This window comes from Lepus europaeus, chromosome 22 (genome assembly GCF_033115175.1).
Source record: "Lepus europaeus isolate LE1 chromosome 22, mLepTim1.pri, whole genome shotgun sequence".
Lineage (NCBI taxonomy): Eukaryota > Metazoa > Chordata > Mammalia > Lagomorpha > Leporidae > Lepus > Lepus europaeus.
Window position 1 is genome coordinate 1,526,305 of NC_084848.1, and position 20,273 is coordinate 1,546,577.

A 20,273-nucleotide genomic window follows, 5' to 3' on the forward strand; every position below is an offset into this window, starting at 1 on the left:
CCCACCCAAAACAACCCTGACTGCGCCACACCAGGCCAGAGGCCCCGCCCACTCCACAGCCACAGGCAGCCTCTCGCCATGGAAACCTCAACTGCTGCAAACCCACACAACTGCTGGAGGAGCTGTCCTCCAACCTCCCTCCTCAGGGGCAAGGACGCCCCAGCGCCATTCGCAGGGTGGACTCACACCCGGACTCACCTGTGCGCTGCCAGGACAACCATCAGGCACAAGGCAACTTCCGGTCACGGCCCTGAAGAACAATTTCCTTCCCACTTAAAGGTGGGCGCAGAGATGCCCAAGGGATTCCACAAACAAGCCACACACACTCAGACACACCCCTGAACCAAGAGCAAGGTCCCGCAGTTTGGATACCGCTCCCTTCAAGACACACCCCAGGAGACAGTTCCTAAAATCTCTTCTTTGTAGCCCTGCCTTCTCCTGGGCTGCCCCGGGAATTCAAAGGTCCCCTTGTAGGCCACTCACCGGGCTGGAACAGGACGGAGCCTCCGCAGCCACGGACGCCTGTTCGGATGCCGGCGCTCCATGGATCTTCCTCCTGGAGCAACGTGGGCCTGGGCTTCCGGAGAAGCAGGCACTGCAGAAGTGACCGCGGGTCTGCTTCCTTCAGTCTTCCACTGGACTGGACGGGGCGTGGGCACTCACCAGGATCGCACTTTGCTTCCAGGATCAGGACAACCCTCGGCTTGTTGGGTACACGCAGGCAGTATGACAGCCCTGTCAGGTACTTCACCTCACCTGAGAAACTCCAGGGGAGTAGGGAAAAAATGTGGCGTTGTCTTCCGTCTCAGAACGATTTCCATTATTTCAGAACATTTCAAAATTCATTGTATTCCGAACAAAAATGCCACTCGTGAGAACACAGCATCTGAAGGGCAGGCCTGCAGGGGCCCTTGGTGCCACGCACCACTAACACCAAAGCAACCATGAATACACACCTAAACACCACTCAGAGCGGTCAGTGGATTCAGACCTTCATTTGGTCAGCAATGTGTTGAAACGTGGTCACTGTTTATGACAAATGAGCAACCCAAAGAGAAAAGCTGTCAACACTTGTGTTAGCACAAAAAGCCTCTATCCCATCAGCCAATCTCTGGGAGCTCTACTTCTGTATTCCTTTTGTCCTCCATGAACACAAGACACCTGACAGTTCAAAACCAGCCCTAGGCGTGGTGGACAGAAGTAGGCCACAGCCCAGTGTCAGCTGGGACAGGCTGGCTGCCGTGGAACAGCTTTGGCAGCCTGTGACGAGCCAGCTTTGGGGACAGGAGTCGAAAGCAGTCAATCGCACGGTGACGGAGTGTATAGAGCAGTCCCGGAGCCTCTGCTTGGAGTGCAGAACCTTCTCCCCTGGGCTCTGCCGGCGGCACCCAGCCGAGTCTCTCGTGCGTGTGAACCTCCTCAAGGCTCACGTCCGTGGAGTGCCCCACTTCTCTAACCCTCGCTGGCTTGGCGGTGTTTCAATGAGATATACAGTCAGCCAGCACCCAGTGGCAAGGCTGCAAAGCTCCACCTCGCGGGACTGCCGAAAGCTGTTGGAGGAGGAATCTGGGAGCAGGCAGGGGACAACTTCTTACGAAGGTCTGAGAGTTCCAGCAAGGTGAGAATGATGCCCTGGGTCACGGGACGGGCAGCGTGCCCAGGGCAGGGCTGTAGCCTGTCTTCTCGGACTCACACCTCTGAAGAGGAATCATCCCCCAACCCTCAGCCCGTTTATCCAACTGCCACTCTGCAGCTCCCTCCTGCCCTAAACTTCTCCCCCAGCCCCATTTTGAACTCACAGCAATGCGGTCCTTCCTGCTGCTCAGACCAAAACCTGGGAAGTCACCCTTGGCTCTTCCCTTTCTCACATCCATCCAAGGGTAAATGCCAATACTTATTTCAAACACACCCAGAATCCAGCCAGTGTGTGCACCAGCCCGCGCTTACCGAAGCCAGAACCACCTCACTCCTGTTGCTACCCAAGGCCTCTAGAGAGCTTTTCTGGCCCCTGCTGGGTCCCCCCACAATGAATCCCAAACACAGCTGTCAGGGCCATCCTTTGACAGTTTGAGGCCATGCCACTCTGTTGTTGGAACCTCCTAGGACGCAGGACATGAACACTCTTTTACTCTGGCTTCAACTTCCGCTGAGCGCTGTCTCCTAGATGCCTGTGGGGGATGCTCGCCTACTCAGGCCCCTGGGTACCCCCACCCAGGGCTCCTCCGCCTCAGCACCCCATCACCATGGCAACTCCCCAGTGAGAAAAAGCGTCAAACTGCGCGAGGAGTTCAGTGCCCCCGTAGCCTTGTGTAGGTGTGAGGAAAGCTGCAGGTCTGACTCTGGAGCTGAGTCACGGAGCGCAGTCACCTGTGCCACGGAGAACCAGCCCACGACTAACAAGACTGCACTTCTCCCATGAGGCCCCGCGGCAGCAGCGGCCCGCCAAGCCCCATCCCTTCCTTCGCAGGCCTTGGAACATGGTGCTGTTCTGCTTTTGGTCACCCTGGCGATGGAGGAAGCACTTTCAGTGCCTGCCTGAGTCTGAGTCTTAAATACAGTATTAGGAGACAATGCAAGATTTTACTGAGAAAAAGTGAATTTTTAATTATCTTGTGAATCTACTTAGAAAAACACACACAAGCAAAGTTCACAACTATAAATTTAAACCTTTTGCACTAAAAAAAAACACAAAACAACAAACACAAAACCACAGGCATGAACTGTAAACCTGTATTAATCATCAACTACTCTTAAGGTTAATTCTTAGCAGTAATTCAGTATTTTCCTCCTTGGCAATTGTGATGTTTTAGCACCAAATGATCTCCTGCAGAGGTACTGGTAACAACGCTGGCTGCCGGTGTCAGGAGACGCTCTGCACACACCACTCCCCACACACACGGCCCACTCTCACGCCACACAGACAGGAGGCACGTGGATATGGTGTCACACGCTGACTTCCAGGGCAATGGAAATAAGACAGAGGGCACAGGGGTCACACGTCTTTTAATGTAGTGCATTCGTAGAAAAAGGCAGCTTCCGCTCCCAGGCGTGCGCTCGTCCTTGGGCTTTATATCATGATTTAGAAGATGCAGACGTTATTGCCTAAATATCATTCTATACATTTCCATCAGTGTTCAGGAAAACACTTTCAACTGCTACTTAATTTACACCATAATTACTGGGTTACAGCTTTAGCTCGTTGGCGATTTTGGAAGCAATGTTTTTGAAAGCTATGGATGTCCCTGATATCCGCTTAAACCGGACGCCGTTCAGAGACAGTCTGGGCAGCTTGCACACCTCCATTTCCCACTGCACGAGGTTCTCTGCGTGCCCATCGCCGTGGACACAGAAGAGCAAGAAGCGCTCCCTCTGCTCATAGTCGCAGCTGTTGGCGTCCAGCACTTTGCGGATCTCCCGCATCATGTCGCTGGGGTCCATGGAGCTGGTGGTCTTCATGCTCCAGGTGAAGCGCAGGGAGCGAGGTTTTGCTTCTTTGTTCTCGTCCTTCTGCTCAGCAGATACGTTGCGACTGAAATGCACAGTGGCAGGCTTATTTTTAACTGCACAGGAAAACCAGCGTTGTCTACTTCAGCTAGCTCACCACATCTTCAACACAGCACAGCAAGCAGCTCCACAGTTCCTGCAGGCTCACAGCTGGAACCTGTTCTTTTACGAAGAAGTATTATCTAGCTCTTCCCCTCCCAAATCATGACCCACACATGCAAAACTATACCTACTTAGGAATCCTTCAGCCACCTGTTCTTACTAAAACAAGAAAGCTATTTGGAAATGAGGCCAGGTAGACAGAGCCCGGCTCTTCTGCTCAGGGAGGGAGCCACTCAAGCCTTCGGCTGTTCCATCTCGGCTGCTTGGTCTCCATGTCTTCCTGGAAGACCACACACCATAGCCACCACAGAACTGGTGACCGGGTAAGCAGGGACTCAACATCCATGGTTTACAGCCACTCTCCCTCCAAACAGCGCCAGAGGCAGTGCCAGGTGCAGGCGGCCATTCTCTGTCACTTCCCACCCCTCATTTTTCCTTCTATTTTGCTAAACTTGCGATTTCATAGCTTAGAATAATCTGACATTATCTTGCTTCCAAAGTAAATGTAAAAATGCAACGTTACAGGCTTGCCTGTCCGCTAAGACTACGGTGACCTGTCTGCTTCCTAGGAGGGTCTCAGCAGAGTCAGACACTAAGTAGGCTGCCAAATGAGCCAAAGTCCTTAGATGATCTGGGGCTCTGAAGACAGGCAAGCACACAGCAGCAGCACTGAGAAAGGGCAGTCTGCTAGAGGGGTTTGGGAAAGAGCTGGATTCTGCCCAGGAGGGAGGAGGGGACAGGGACAGTGAAGGATGGCCTCCTGAGGGGTGGGGGTGGGGGGGTGGCCTCTGAGGGGAGCTATGAAACCTCCACAGAATTTTAATACAATGGAGATGAGGATGGAGTGGATTGGGGTGTTCTGAGCCAAGTGAGTACCATAAGCAGAGGTAAGCAGCAGGAAAGTACAGGCACAGTAAGGTGCACAGACCAACGGGAGCTGGGGCGGAGAGTCACCCCACAACAGCAGCTGGCATTTACTGAGACCGGCCACGGGCAGGTTTGGTTTTACTTGATACTAAGAGGTAAGTCCTGTCATCACTTCCCTGTTATGGATGTGGAAACTGAGCCGGGACAGCTGAAGCCCACTCCACGCTGGGACAGGCAGGCCTGGGTGGGACACTCGGCCATGACGTGGTCGAGCTGAGGCTGCTGGGGTGGCTTGCAGTAACCCATGCAGAGCCTTGCAAGGATGCGGCTGGCCAGGCAGCGGGGACCACTGCAAGTCTGAATTCAACCACGTCACATGATCAGAGCTGTGATTCATAGACAGTTCCACAGAACACAGTCCTAAGCCTCTCATATCTGTGCAACAACAGCTATACCTAATTGAAAAGCAAACATTTGGTTATATAATCAGCCTTAAATAATCATTCGTAAATGAAAATTCTACTCAATATTTTGCTCTTATTCCTTCAGAACAGAACCATGTGAGGGGTCACTAACATGTTGAGGGCTTCCTTTGACCCCCAGACCTGGGTTCAGGCTGTGGATGTCTGGAGGCAGGCATGGCCATGCACTTAACAAACACAAGAACCCAATTCCCCAGGCTGCAGCCGGGAAGGCTTTGGCAGTAGGGAGGCGCCCTCCTGTGGCTGCCAGCAGTGGCACAGCCAGCTGGTCTGCACCCGCCCACCTCAACAAGGACACACACTATCCAGACCTCAGCGTTGCCAGGGCCACAGAAATTAGGTAATATCTACAAAAGATTTCAAGTAAAAATTATTTCCCTCACCTTGAGCCCTCATATCTCCCGTTCCTCTCATATTCAGTTGGAAGCCTCAACGAATAGAGTGTAGAAGCAGAGAGAAGTGGGAAAGAGAAAAGAAATCTTACATGCTAGTACAGACATTATAAAATGAATACATCTAACATGTCTGGTCCCAGTGGGGCTTATTAAAACTCCTCCCCTCCACCTGACTGAGCTGCCACGTCTTCTCCATGAGGCCGCGCAAGGGGCTGGCCGGACACCCACCTCACACAGGCAGAGGTGTCCTGGCAGGCTTTTCTTGGAGCGCACTCATGGTGCTGGAATGGAAGCGTTCTTGCTTTTTAACCACTCCCACAGCCTAACATGTTTTCACTTAAAAGGAAATAGGCTATCTGTTAAATTCTACATTCAATAACATTTTCTGTCCAAGGAAAAATTGGACAGCTGGGAAGACTGCTTAAAAACTGATCACGGAGGAGTGGGTATTGTGGTGCAGTGGTCAATCCGCTGCTGGGGATGCGGGCATCCCATAATGGAGTGCCAATTTGAGTCCTGGCTCCAATGCTTCTGATCTAATTTTCCACTAATGTGGCTGGGAAAGCAGAAGATGGCCCAAGGAGTTGGGTCCCTGCCACCCATATAGGACAGCTTGATGGAATTCCTGGCTCCTGGCTTCTACCTACCTGGTCCAGCCCCAGCCCCAGCCCCAGCCGTTGTAGGCATTTATGGAATGAACCAGTGGATAAAGATCACTCTCATTTTCTCTCTTTCTCTGTCACTCTGCCTTCGAAATAAATGTTTTCTAAAAAAGATCACAGAATGGAGTTCCCAACAGGAAGCAAGCATGAAATTTTTCTAGTTTTTAACAGAATTCATGTTAACAAAACCTTGCAGTGACTCATCCGTTTCTTCAAAAACCACAGCTTGGCCTTCCGTTGATGGAGAGGCACAGGCAGAACGCGGTCTTTGGTGGCAGCTTCCCGCCTTGCACGTGCACATTCTAGACAGCAGAGTTCCTGGCGTTCTTAATGGCCATCATCAAAGAGCCTCAACCGAATGGGAGCTCTACTGACTACAGGGCCTGAGTGAAGACAGTGAGGCACACGAGCTCTCTGCAGTGCAGGCGAAAAAGTGGCTTTTGAATGGAATACTATTAACTTCAAATTTCTGGAAACATGAAAACACTTCTGCTACAAAGCTGCTCATATCTTAATTTCTTAAAAAAAAAAAAAAAAAGGCCGGCGCTGCGGCTCACTAGGCTAATCCTCCGCTTGCGGTGCCAGCACACCGAGTTCTAGTCCCGGTCGGGGCGCCGGATTCTGTCCTGGTTGCCCCTCTTCCAGGCCAGCTCTCTGCTGTGGCCAGGGAGTGCAGTGGAGGATGGCCCAAGTGCTTGGGCCCTGCACCCGCATGGGAGACCAGGAGAAGCACCTGGCTCCTGCCTTCGGATCAGTGCGGTGCGCCGGCCACAGCGCGCCAGCCGTGGCAGCCATTGGAGGGTGAACCAACGGCAAAGGAAGACCTTTCTGTCTGTCTCTCTCTCTCACTGTCCACTCTGCCTGTCAAAAAAAAAAAAAAAAAAAAAAAAGCCAAACCAAGTGAGGCTGTAGGTCTGAATTCCATGCTTGTTTCCAGTCTCAGGGCATTAGCTAACTCCTCTGCCATTTCAGTCTTGCTAATTCAGACTTCAGTGAACACCAGGGCTAACACAAAGGCACTTACCTCTCACAGCCTGCGGCTCCTCAGTAACTGCACACTAGTTACCGAGACCCTCATTCTTCAAACAGGAGCATGCCAAGTGTTATTAGTACGAAGACAGAATTATTTGGATGCTAAATAATTCTACCAAAGACAGATAATGCACAGAGCATGCACAGGGCTTGTGTTGCATGGGTGCCAGAGCTCCTTTAAAATGTCTGACAGAGTTAATCTGTTTCTTTCCAGTTTCTTTTCAAGGAAATAAGTACTTAGTTCTCAGCAGAAAGTTTAGTTTTTAAGGAAAAAACAGGGCCAGAAAGCCAAACCTGATGTTAATTGCAGGAGCCATTTGGGAGTGAGGATTAAAAAATAAGTGTGTATATATAAATCCTACCTTTTGATAAACCTGAATGACATGTTTCTAAAAGAAATTAAGCCAAAAAAAAAAAAAATTAACAAAAGTGACTTGCACAAACCAAACAGAAAATCTAATCAGTTACAGACAGAAAAACAAACAAACAAAAAACAACAACAACAACAACAAAAAAACCACAGGGCTCCTCTTTTGGCCAATAAACAATGAACTGGTAACATGTTGAAAAAGTAAAATTATTGCAGATAACTAAATGAGTGTGAAACAGAAATTAAAAACTGCAGTTGTAAGAGAATGTTTAGTAATAAATACTACTGACATTGGCTATAATTGTATTTGAAGTTTTATAGATGGATATACTTTAAAGATAAAACTCAATGTCTTGTGTTAAAGACATGCTTTGCAATGTAATAGTAACATTTCTAAATTTTCTTCAGAATATGAGTATCTAAGGAACAAAAATCTCACCTTCCTATATAAGCATTATAAATGTCATTATAAAATATTTAACCACTAAAAGGTTCGACTTATTTCAGAAATGAGTTAAATATTTACAGAATGCTTGTTACAATGGTATGATATAAATCACATTTTAAGAAAAAATACAGTATTGGGATTTAAAGTATACTATTCAGAGATTTAGATCTCAATGAAAATTAAGTCATCAGGCAACAGTATGGATTTTATTTTTATGTAATAAACTGAAAAGGAATGAGATGTGTAAACTGTGCCGACAAGACCCCGACAAGAGTTTCCAGGGTTTCATGTTCCTGTCATCAGCTTCCCTAAGCAAGGGCAGGATGGGACCTGTTAACCTCCATTTGTAAAACCAGCCCACTTCTGAACTACACCCACCCATATGTATTTGTTGAATGCCAGAACGGAACAATGAAATGTGGATTTCTTCCAATTGGCGCTGACTCTGGCCCTGTTTTATATACCAGTGCGTCCCATTTCGGAGCACCAGTTCAAGCCCAGCTGCTCTGCCCCATCCAGCTCCCTGCTAACACACTAGGAAAACCAGCAAGAGATGGCCCAAATGCTTCAGGCCCAGATGGAGTGTCTGGCTCCTGGCCCTGGCAACTGTGGCCAATTTGGGAGTGAATTAGCAAATGGAAGATATTTCTCCAATTCTCTCTCAAATAGATAAATAAACAAAAAAGACATCTTAACTACTATAGAAAACTGCCAACCACTTCATGATCAGACCACGTACACAGAAAAAAAGGAACACATGAAAGTATTTTATAAATAAGCACTACATGATATACAAGGTGATATTATTTGAACATTTATTTGAAAGTGATTAAAATGTCTTTAATCTATACTTTCCTTTCCCAGGGTTACCAGTCAAAATCTCTATCACCACCTGTCTTAGCTGTTTCTCCCATGACCACCACATCCCAACAGAGGGAAGACCTTGGACGAAGCTGAAGGATGGAGACCAAACAATCTGGATTCTTGCCGGAATCACACAGATCCAGCTGGGGCCCAGAGGCACTGTGTCTGGGCTATGGTGCCGCAGGGAAAAGGATCTCCAGGCCCTCAGAATGGGCTGGGCCTGCTGCAGGGGAGCCCACAGTCCCCCAGAGCCAGCGCTCTGAGGGCAGGTCTTCTGACACTAGCCTTCTTCACACCTGACCAGCCCAGCGCTCCCTCACAGGCAGCAGCTACGGACAAACGTCTTGGCTTTTCAGGCATTGCCACTTTAATTCTAGCAGTGATTGCTAAGGGGAGGATAGAAGTTTCAATGTAGCAGCAAGGATTTTAATTCTTTTTAAGAACAAAGTGGCTAGTACTAAGGGAGAAGACAGACCTGTTTGCAAACTTTAAACAAAATCAGAGAAAAGGCTATCTTTCTGTAAAAATTTGGGGGTAGACAGAGAGAGCGAAGGAGAGGGGGGAAGGAGAGGGGGAAGGAGAGGGGGAAGGAGAGGGAGGGGGGAGGGGCAGAGGGGGAGGAAGAGGGGGAGGAATAGGGAGAGGGGGAGGGGGAGAGGGAGAGGGAGGGGGAGGGGGAGGGGGAGGGGGAGAGGGGGATCTACTGCTTTCCCAGGCATATTAGCAGGTAGTGGGATCAAAAGTGAAGCAGCTGGGACTCAAACTGGTGGCCATATAGGACGCTGGCACTGCAGGCCGGGGCTTTAACCTGCTGCGCCATAGCACCAGCCCCAAGAATTTTTTAAAAACAAGTAACCTCAGTTTCCAATTTCAGTTTGAACACAAAATAAATGTATTTAGAAATGAGAGACCAGGAACGTGCCTGCCTTTGCTGAGCTCTCCAGGAAGGCACAGCGCAGCACCTTGCAGGCCTCTTTGGAGATCCACCGACCTGGCTCAGGCACCTTTGTGCTGTAGGAATCTTGGACGCACTTCCTAATCTTAGAACCTCATCGTTAGTTTCCTCTATAAAATGGGGAATCTCTACCCTACAGGGTGGACTGTGGAGATTCCGTGACTCAAAGGGAGTGTATGTCTATGTTACCAGATCATACACATATGTGTATGTGTAAAACGAGTACAGTTATCTATGGATATGCATCTTTACCTATCTTAGCACATGGTAAGCATCCCAGCAGCAGCTGATGTTCTTATTAATGGCAGTCTTAAAACGATCAGAAAAGGGCACAAAGATAATCAAATCATCTCAAAGATTTGAGTGTGCAAGGTTTTATTTAAAGAACCATTATGTAACAAACTATGAGGACATAAAGCTTCCTTTTCTGAACTCACAGAAACCTGACTGCTGGCACATTCTTTCTGTGCTCAGGGCTCTGAGAGAGAAACGTCTGTGACACTAAGCCGGATAGGGAGGTAAACAGCCAGGTGAGTGGTACCTGGCTCCATCTTCTACCACCCAACTTTCATAGAAAGATCTCATTTCTGAGGTAGGATCTGGGAGACAAGCAGAGAAAAAGGAATGAATTATTTGGGGGCGTGGCAGGGAAAGGCACCAGACTTTCCTTGGGTTGAACTCAGTCTCCATTGCTGATCACTAACAGGTTCCCCAAACCTGGCAAAGCACTTTAGACCTTTTTGTTTTACGCACTCTGGATGGGGTGTCTTAGTGAAGGGCTGAGAAGAGAGTATGAGGATAGGCTGAGACCTCTGTCTCCTCTGACTGCCAGTTAATGCTAATGGGTGTGACAAATCCTCTCGAACGAGGTACTGAACATCCTAACAGAACATAAACACTATTCAAGATGACTCATCCAAGTCTTAAAGGATGACTGGTCTAACATAAAATAAAATTACTGGAGTAATTAAGGAGCTTGAAAAGGGACACTTAGCTCACAGTTTAAACAATGGAGATGGGGTAAACCTGGCAGTGGAGACTTTGCTCTTGCTCTGTATGCTACAGACAACAGGCAAGGGTCTGTCCCAGGAACACCTGCAGGATCGGGACCACCTACCCATAGCTCAGCTTCACTTCAAAAGATTTCCTCTGGCCAGTCCCTGAACCGGCAGGGCTCCTGGGCTTCCAGAGTGCATTCCTGGCCAGAGGTCTGGTTTCCTATCTTCTTATAGCAGCCAATATGTCTAGGCTTTTGCAACTTCCACACTAGTTATGGAAATAGAATCTCCTTGAAGGACCCTTAGGGTCTCTCAAAGCCCACAGCCTAATGGACATATGAGATATTTTATACACAACTAGATATTCTGAGACTAAACTAAGGGTTTTATTTCTAAAATTATGCCATTTGAGTAAAGTTACTAATTGTTGTAATACAACTTTCTGAGACCAAGAAAGAGAACAATGTTAGGATTTAAATTGGAACAAGCGCAGTTCTCTTAATGTCAATGAAGTGAGAGAGCAGGAGGTGTCCCTCTCTCCCAAAGCTGGGATGATGACCAGGACTATGTAACTTTCTTTGGTGCCTACTATGGAATGCCAGCTGCTTATACCTGTATAGACTTGGGGTTGTGCTAACTGCAGTGAACATATGCCTGATCACAAGGAGCAGTTAACAGCAGAAAGCTTCCAAGTGCTAGATAACTTTCTTTTTTTTTTTTTTAACTTTTTTATTTTTTTTATTTATTTATTTTTTTTTGACAGGCAGAGTGGACAGTGAGAGAGAGACAGAGAGAAAGGTCTTCCTTTTGCCGTTGGTTCACCCTCCAATGGCCGCCGCGGTAGCGCGCTGCGGCCGGCGCACTGCGCTGTTCCGATGGCAGGAGCCAGGTGCTTCTCCTGGTCTCCCATGGGGTGCAGGGCCCAAGCACTTGGGCCATCCTCCACTGCACTCCCTGGCCACAGCAGAGAGCTGGCCTGGAAGAGGGGCAACCGGGACAGGATCGGTGCCCTGACCGGGACTAGAACCTGGTGTGCCGGCGCCGCAAGGCGGAGGATTAGCCTGTTGAGCCACGGCGCCGGCCTAGATAACTTTCTAAGTGCTGTGAAAAGACTCTGAGCTCTGCAGTTTCTGTTGTAAAGGTTTTAGTTATCTAGATTTACATAAATCAGAATAAGAGGAGCTAAAGGCAGAATGAAAACCTTCCATGAAGCAGCTTCACAAACCACAAAAGACATTTCTCCTTTTGCTCTATTTGTTCCCAAACAACCAGCATCATCTGCACTTACCTCCTTGTGAGTTTTGAAGTTAATTTACTAAAAAGGTTAGTGGAGCCTCGGCTTCGGGTCTGGGACAATGGTGTGGCTTCATGGGACAGGCTGGGTGAGGCAGGTGGGCCGTTGTATGTTGCAGTTCGCCGCTCCCGGGGCTGGCCGTGGAAAGTGCTACGGGTGGCAGTGCCTCTTGGGAAGCGGATTCGATCCGGAGTGGCTGCACTGCTAATACTGTGAGTTGAAGCGACTGGGGTCCTCTGGTCAGGGACGGTGCTGTGAGATCAGAAATAGGAGGCTCTGAGATCTCCTGTTCACAAAATCATGGCACAGAGAATTCACATCACTTCCCAGGGCAGCAAGTCAGGTATAACAAACCCAAATCCAAGAGGTGCTTATAGGACTTACAAACAAAAGGAAGTGGGACAGGGGACCAAGCAACAGCATGTAAGAGAAAGCTTCATGGAGTTCCAGTTTACATACAGTCTTTAAGGACAAGATTAATGGAAGGGAATTTAGGACAAGAACGGCCGACTCAAGCTTTTCCCCTCTGCTTCCCTCTCAAATTGCTTCCATGTAGAGAACTGTGCCAACGTAAAAGAAAGAAAGGATATGGAGGCGTAAGTAAACAACAGGCAACTAAAATGTCTGGAAGCACAAATGGCATAAAATCCCACATGCTGAAGGCAACTCAGGAGGGAGAAGGAATTTCTTTTGCCCTTTGTGGTATGCGAAGGCACAAAAACACACAGATGACCAAGGACAGGGACAGGATGTGCTTAATCACAATCACATTGAAGGACACCTTGGGGACAACTGTAACAAAATCTTGGACTATAAAATCCACGGCACAAAACTGAGCAGCAGTGGGTACACAGCAGTTTCACAGGAATGTGGATTTTTCTTACACAGCCTTGAAGTTATCCCCTCCACTGTCTACTGGAGTTAGCATCATCCTGGGGTGCCCACAGGCTGACATCGACATCGACTTCTGATGTCTCAGCCGGCAGGTGGAGGATGTGGCACAAACTGAGGCAGGGCTAGCTGCGTAAGCGAACACTTCTGTCAGGCTGGGAGGGGTTTGGGTTCAGGCAGAGGCAGAAACAACAGTATGATGGAGTAATGGTGAAAAAAGAGGAAAATGCTATTCAAAGCACACACCTTCCTCCCCAGACAATCTCAGCTTTGTGAAAGAACAAAAATCTCTTATCTTGTTTTGAGGATTTTGGTATATCTGATAACCTAGAGCTGGCTTTTTTTCAAACAGAAATTTAAAAGTTTATTAACTTAAAGACTAAGTGTTCCGTGTGAACTATCTATGTGAGAGTAACAGCACCCTCTGAGTTTGCTACAGGCAAAACAGCGATTCCCTTTAATCCTGACGGACACAGTCTAAGGTGTTCAGAACCTGATACACTGTGTTCTCTCCTATGCACACATATCAATGATAAGATTTCACTTATAAATCAGGCAAAGTAAGAAATTAACAATAATAATATAGAAAAATATACTGTAAAAGAAGTTGCTTAAAACTTAAGAATTGGGGCCAGCATTGTGGCACTGCTGGTTCAGCTAGTTGTGACATCACATCTTAGTTCCAGTCCCAGTTACTGTCCTGATCCAGCTTCCTGCTAACATACCAGGGGAGACAGCAGAAGATGGTCCAAATACTTGGGTCCATACCCACTCATGCAGGAGACCAGGATAGAGTTCCTGGCTCCTGGCTTCAGCCTGGTCCAGACCTAGGCACTGTGGCCATCTGGGAAGTGAACCAGTGGATGGAAGATCCCTTTCCTTCTCTCCCTTTCTACTTTCAAATAGATAAATATTTAAAAAGTGAAAGAAATGGAAATTTATGAATAATTTCTAGAATTTTCCATTTAGTTTTTCTGGACTATGGCTGACACTAGGTAGCTGAAATTGTCCAAAGTAAAACCTTGGATGAGAGGGGACAACTGAGATAAGCATATTGTGCTGTCAATCTTCCCGAAAACACACTGACATATTTTCAGCGGACTACTAACGTCAAGAGTGTAGTTAATAGTTGTTACATATCATATCCTGTTTTTTGTTTTTGTTTTTTTTTTTGGACAGGCAGAGTTAGACAGTGAGAGAGAGAGAGAGAGAGAGAGAGAGAAAGTCTTCCCTCCGTTGGTTCACCCCCCAAATGGCTGCTACGGCTGGCGCGCTGCGCCGATCCGAAGCCAGGAGCCAGGTGCTTTCTCCTGGTCTCCCATGTGGGTGCAGGGCCCTAGCACTTGGGCCATCCTCCACTGCCTTCCCGGGTCACAGCAGAGAGCTGGACTGGAAGAGGAGCAACTGGGACAGAATCTGGTGCCCCAACGGACTAGAACCCGGGGTGCCGGCGCCGCAGGCAGAGGATTAGCCAAGTGAGCCGCGGCACCAGCCACGTTCTTTTAACAATAGTTTAAAACTTTGCTCCTCATAGGACATCTATTCCTTTATAAAGGACAGCCAAAGTTCCTAAAGAGTCATCAAAGCTCCTTCTTTCAAGATGGGAAAATTCTTTAGAGCAAATTAGCTTTTTACAGACCCTGGTGGTTGAAGGCTGCAGTTCACCTGCACAGACAGTGAAGGGCCAAAGCCACCCCTGGAGGACTCACTATGACCACTCCTACTCAACTCCAGTTCAGTCATGACATCTGCAGGATCCCAAGGGACAGTTTCTTTCCATTAGGGACAACAGAATTTTAAAATTCACATAGTATCTTTTCAACATCTTTTAGCAGGAATCTTTCCTGTGTCTGAGATCTAGAGACACTGGCAAGTGCTTCCCTTCCTCAACTCCCACTGACAGACCTCTGTGACATCTGTGACACAGACCCCGGTGTCAATGTCTAGCAGTTCTTCAGTCGGCCCTCTCTGTCCACCTCTGCCATCAGAATCTTGGCGTAGGGCTTTGTTCCTCATCTTCATCATCTCCCTGACTTCATCCTATACCTCCAATCTATCCTCACAACACAAACATGGCCTGTCACTCATCTGCTCATACCCTTTCAGGTACCTGCGGTCTGCACCCTGCCACACTGCCAGGCTCCACCTTCTGTTGCTTCCTCTTGGAACCTGACTCTGGCTCTCCTGATCAGCACCAGTCAGTGAACTTCTCCAGGACTTCCCCTCTGCCTGGAGAGCGGGCACCCATGCACTCTGGAGGTCATTTCCTCCATGAGGTTTCCTGATGTGCTGCTCCTTTAGCGTCTGTAGTCATGTGTGCCACACTGCATCACAGGGACTCTTTCCTGCTGGGACTCCCTGGAAGAATGGCCCATGATCTTGTCAGGGTGTCCTGTGGGGTCAGACGGAGGCCCAGGCAAAGCAGGTAATCAATACATGCTCTTCTTAAGGAGACAAGTCAGTCCAAAAACAAGCTACTGGAATTCTGACATTCCTAACATGAGGGAGACAGGTCTTTAAAATGAACTGGTCAAAGGCCGGTGCCCTGGCTCAACAGGCTAATCCTCCGCCTAGCGGCGCCGGCACACCAAGTTCTAGTCCCGGTTGGGGCTCCGGATTCTGTCCCGGTTGCCCCTCTTCCAGGCCAGCTCTCTGCTATGGCCCGGGAGTGCAGTGGAGGATGGCCCAAGTGCTTGGGCCCTGCACCCCATGGGAGACCAGGAGAAGCACCTGGCTCCTGCCTTCGGATCAGCGCGGTGCACCGGCCACAGCGCACCGGCCGCGGCGGCCATTGGAGGATGAACCAACGGCAAAGGAAGACCTTTCTCTCTCTCTCTCACTATTCACTCTGCCTGTCAAAAATAAAATTAAAAAATAAAATAAACTGGTCAAGAAGGGCTGCTTACATTAGAAAAGTTTATTTTCATTTATTTGAAAGGTAGAGAGCAAAAGAATGCTTCCATCTGCTGAGTTACTCCCCAAATGCCAACAGCCAGGGATGGGACAGGCTGATGCCAGTAGCCTAGAACTCTATGTGGGTCTCCCACATTGGTAGCAGTGCCCAGGCAATGGAGCCATCATCTACTGCTTCCTGGATGATAGAGCAGGAAGGCAGATTGGAAGTAGAGTAGTTAGGACTCAAACCATCACTCCCTATATAGGATACAGGCATTCCAAGTGGTGGCTTAACCTGCTGCACCAACACCCACACCTGTCTTTGCATTTTTATTTGAAAATTCTCCCCTCTGCTTTTGGAGAGTGGCTCTATATAATCAGAGAATAACTGGAAAAAAATGCCTTATATAATAAATAAGTAGAAAGATCTCATTTTCCCCTATTTAAATGAAGGGCAGTGAATGAGAGATCAATCAACTGATCGGTGATCTATTCCCTGGTTCACTCCTCAAATGCCTGCAACAGCCTGGGCTGCACCAGGCCAAACCGCAGGGGCCCAGAACTCAGTCTGGGTCTCTGAGGTGTGTCAAGGACAGAAGTACTTGAGCCATAAGCTGCTGCTTCCCAGAGTGTGCACATTGGCAGGAAGTTGGAATCAGAAGTAGAGCTAAAAGTCAAACCCAGGTACTCTGATATGGTACGTAGACAATCAAGGCAGCATCCTGTTATGCTAAAAACAAAAAACAAACAAACAACACCAATCCCAGTCTCATTTTATTAAAAATTTAAGAAAAACTTATTTATTCATTTATTTGGAAGGGAGAGAGAGAGAGAGAGATCGATCTCCCATCCACTGGTTCCCAAATGTCTGCAACAACTAGGTGCTGGGCCAGGCCAGAGAGCAGCCTGGGATTCAATACAGATATTCCACAGGGGTAGCAAACACTCGAGCCAGTACGTGTTGCCATCCAGGGTGTACATTAGCAGGAAGCTGGCTCAGAAGCAGAGCTGAGACACGAATCCAGGGATTCTGATACAGGATGCAGTCATCCCGAAGGGGGAGACTTTAACTGCTGCACCAAATATCCACTCTTTTAAAGATGCCCTTTTAATGTCAGTGTGTTTGGACAGGGTTTTCTGTCACCTCCAGCAGAGAATCCTGACTCAGGTATTTAAAGAAATGCCTGGTTGTTCCTTGTATGTGTGTACAAAGAGACATATATTTGTATAAAAATTGTAATTTTCTAACACATCACAGATAAACACAATTATTTTCTCTGCTGTTTTACCTATTCAGGACAGGTTAATATGCTCACATGTTGACATTTTCTAGCCCAAACCGGGAACTGAGATCAAAGGATATACCAAGAATAGCAGGGGGAGGGGAGGCAAGAGTTGATTGCTTTTTCCCTGGAGAATACTAATTCCAAAAACCAAGGGGGAGGGAAAGGTTCAACTGAGTGCAGAGCAGCAGCTATACCATCTATCCATGAGACACGTACAGGCAAGACCTACAGGTATGTGAGCTGTTGGACCTGGCCTCATTACAGCCAGAGTCCTCTCTCAGAAAGACTGCCAAGTTGACATTTCCATTATAAACTGCTAAGTTTTATGATGCACCAATCTTAAAGGTGATTAAATCAATAATTTTTTGGATACAGTTCATGTCCTTCCATATCCTCCATTAAACGAGCAATAAAACAGATCTGTGCTTTTGGCTCCTGTGGTAGACAACTGTCCTGACACAGAAACAGTAACTCAGTAAACGTCTTCCGAATTTTAAGTTCATAGACTCAAACTCGCAAAAATTGTATTTACAACAGCTCCAAAAACATAACAAGCTACATTTTCAAAAGCTGGTTGCTGTGGAAGCTTGAACAATATTTCCTTTTCCAGAGAAGTGTTAACAATTATGGTTACAGTCACACTCCAGTAAACAACATTCCATGTAAGCAGAACAGCAGCTGTATTACATTTTTAGTAGTTCTGGGTCCAAGGAAGCACCATGTCTTAAATCTTACAGAAATAACAATATTTTTTGTAAAATTCAAGTTGCAAGAAGTTGAATTCCTATTAATCTTCCCAACTGTTTTATTTTATGTTTACTTTTTTCTTAAAAAATAAATAAATAAATAAAGCCTTTAATCCACTTGAGGTAAAGGACAGGTGGTCTGAATCAGTCTGATAGGATGTTTTAGCTCATATCAGAATATTCTGACATGAAAAGTTTTAGTTGCTGACTAAAAGCATATTCAGGGGCTGGCGTTGTTGCGTAGTGGGATAAGTCTCTGCCTGCGGTGCCAGCATCCCACATGGGCACCAATTCGTGTTCCAGCTGCTCCTCCTCTGATCTAGCTCTCTGCTATAGCTTGTGAAAGCAGAAGATGGCCCAAGCTTTTGGGTCTCTCACACATGGGTACTTGAGCCATCACACCTGCTGCCTCTCAGGTGTGCATCAGCAAGAAGCTGGATCAAAAGTGAAGGTGGGACTAGAACCCCGGCATTCCAATATGGGATTCAGGCACCCCAAGCAGCATCCTAATTGTTACACCAAATGCTTGCTTATAGCTTTATTTTGCAAATAGTGAAGCTCATAAAATAAAAAGAAAGATTGGACCAGTCAAGGATCAACAAATGGGCTTGTGCTGTAGTGCAGTGAGTTAAAGCCAAGGCCTGCAGCACTGGCATCCCATATGGGAACCAGTTTGAATCTCTGTTGCTCCAATTCAAATTCAGCGACCTGCTAACACACCTGGTCAAGCAGGGGAAGACGGTCCAAGTGCTTGTGGCAGATCCAAAGAAACTCCTGGCTCCTGGCTTCAGCCTGACCCAGCCCCATTTTTGTCAATGAGGACTGAACCAGCAAAAGGAGAATCTCTCTGTCTTTCTCTCAAATAAATAAATAAATAAATAAAGTCTTTAAAAAATCAACAAGTAAAACTAATTCTCAAAAGGAAAAACCTATGTAAAAAAAATCAATTACTGGGGCCAGTGCTATCGAACAGCATACAGCCACTGCCTGCAGTGCTGGCATCCCATATAGGCACCATTTGGAGTCCCAGCTGCTCTACTTCCGATCCTGCTCTCTGCTATGGCCTGGGAATGCAGTGGAAGATGGCTCAAGTCCCTGGGCCCCTGTACCTGCATGGCAGACCTGGGGGAAGCTCCTGGCTCCTGGCTTTGAATGGCCCAGCTCTCATTGCTGAGGCCATTTGGGGAGTGAACCAGTGGATAGAAGACCTCTCTTTCTCTCTCTCTGCCTTTCAAATAAATATAAATCTTTCCTTTTTTTTTTTTTTTTTTTTTTTTTTTTTAAATAAATTAGACTGTCGGGGTAAGCGCTGTGGCACAGGGGGTTAAAGCCCTGGCCTGAAGCACTGGAATCCCATATGGGTGCTGGTTCTAGTCTGGGCTGTTCTGATCCAGCTCTCAGCTGTTGCCTAAGAAAGTAGTAGAAGATGGCCCAAGTCCTTGGGCCCCTGGACCCACGTGGGAAACCTGGAGGAAGCTCCTGGCTTCGGATCGGCACAGCTCTTGCTGTTGCAGCCATCTGGGGAGTGAACCAGCTGATGGAGGACCTCTCTAACTCTTTCAAATAAATTAAGAAAAAAAAAAAAAATCTGTCTTGTGAAACTCATCTTCAAAAGCATTTGCTACAACTCAACATACCTTCATGATAAAAATCCTCAATAAATCAGCCACAGCAGGAACACGTCTCAACATAATAAAAGCTAAATATGACACACCCACAGGCAACATCATGCTGAGGAAAAGTTGAAAGTGGAGATGCTTCCTCTGAGATATGGTGTGGGGAAACAAGATAGAGACGCCCACCTTCAACACCAACACTCCTTTTCAATACAGTACTGAAGTCTCGGCTAGAGCTATTAGGCAAGAGAAAGAAATAGGATGGGGCCAGCGCTGTGGTGCAGCAGGTTAACGCCCTGGCCTGACGCGCTGGCATCCCATATGGGTGCTGGTTCAAGTCCTAGATGCTCCACTTCTGATCCAGCTCTCTGCTATGGCCTGGGAAAGCACTAGAAGATGGCCCAAATCCTTGGGCTTCTGCACCCACATGAGAGACCTGGAAGAAGCTCCTGGCTTCGGATCAGCGCAGTACTGGCTGTTGTGGCCAACTTGGGAGTGAACCATCGGATGGAAGACCTCTCTCTCTGCCTCTCCTCTGTGTAACTCTTTCAAATAAATAAATAAATCTTTTAAAAAAAATGACAATTAAGACACCCCATCCCCAAACATCATCCTATATTCAAAAGCTTGAGACACTGGTTAAGTCTTCATATAGCTTTTATCAGCCATGACTGTTCTCAGGTTGAAGTTCTCAATGAACACATCCAGAAGAAAGAAGTCTAACACACTTAAGTTCAGACTAGGAATGAAATTCAGTGTGGTTGTTTCCGAAGTTAACAGGTGCAGGATCTTGTAACTTACTAGTATTGTAAATCAATGAAGGTATAAGATGGATATGTGGGAGAGGAGAGGAAAAAGCAACAATC

At 47.4% G+C, this 20,273-nt stretch overlaps 1 protein-coding gene across 1 annotated transcript in view; it reads right to left on the reverse strand.

The window, feature by feature from the left end:
• Positions 1–2,629: 2,629 nt before the first annotated feature.
• Positions 2,630–20,273, reverse strand: part of MARK3 (microtubule affinity regulating kinase 3) — a 99,457-nt gene continuing 81,813 nt past the window's right edge. Inside the window, 4 exon segments of the mRNA XM_062181087.1 lie at positions 2,630–3,529; positions 5,339–5,383; positions 7,407–7,433; positions 11,968–12,225. Coding sequence (XP_062037071.1) covers positions 3,184–3,529; positions 5,339–5,383; positions 7,407–7,433; positions 11,968–12,225 — 676 coding nt within the window. The 3' untranslated portion in view covers positions 2,630–3,183.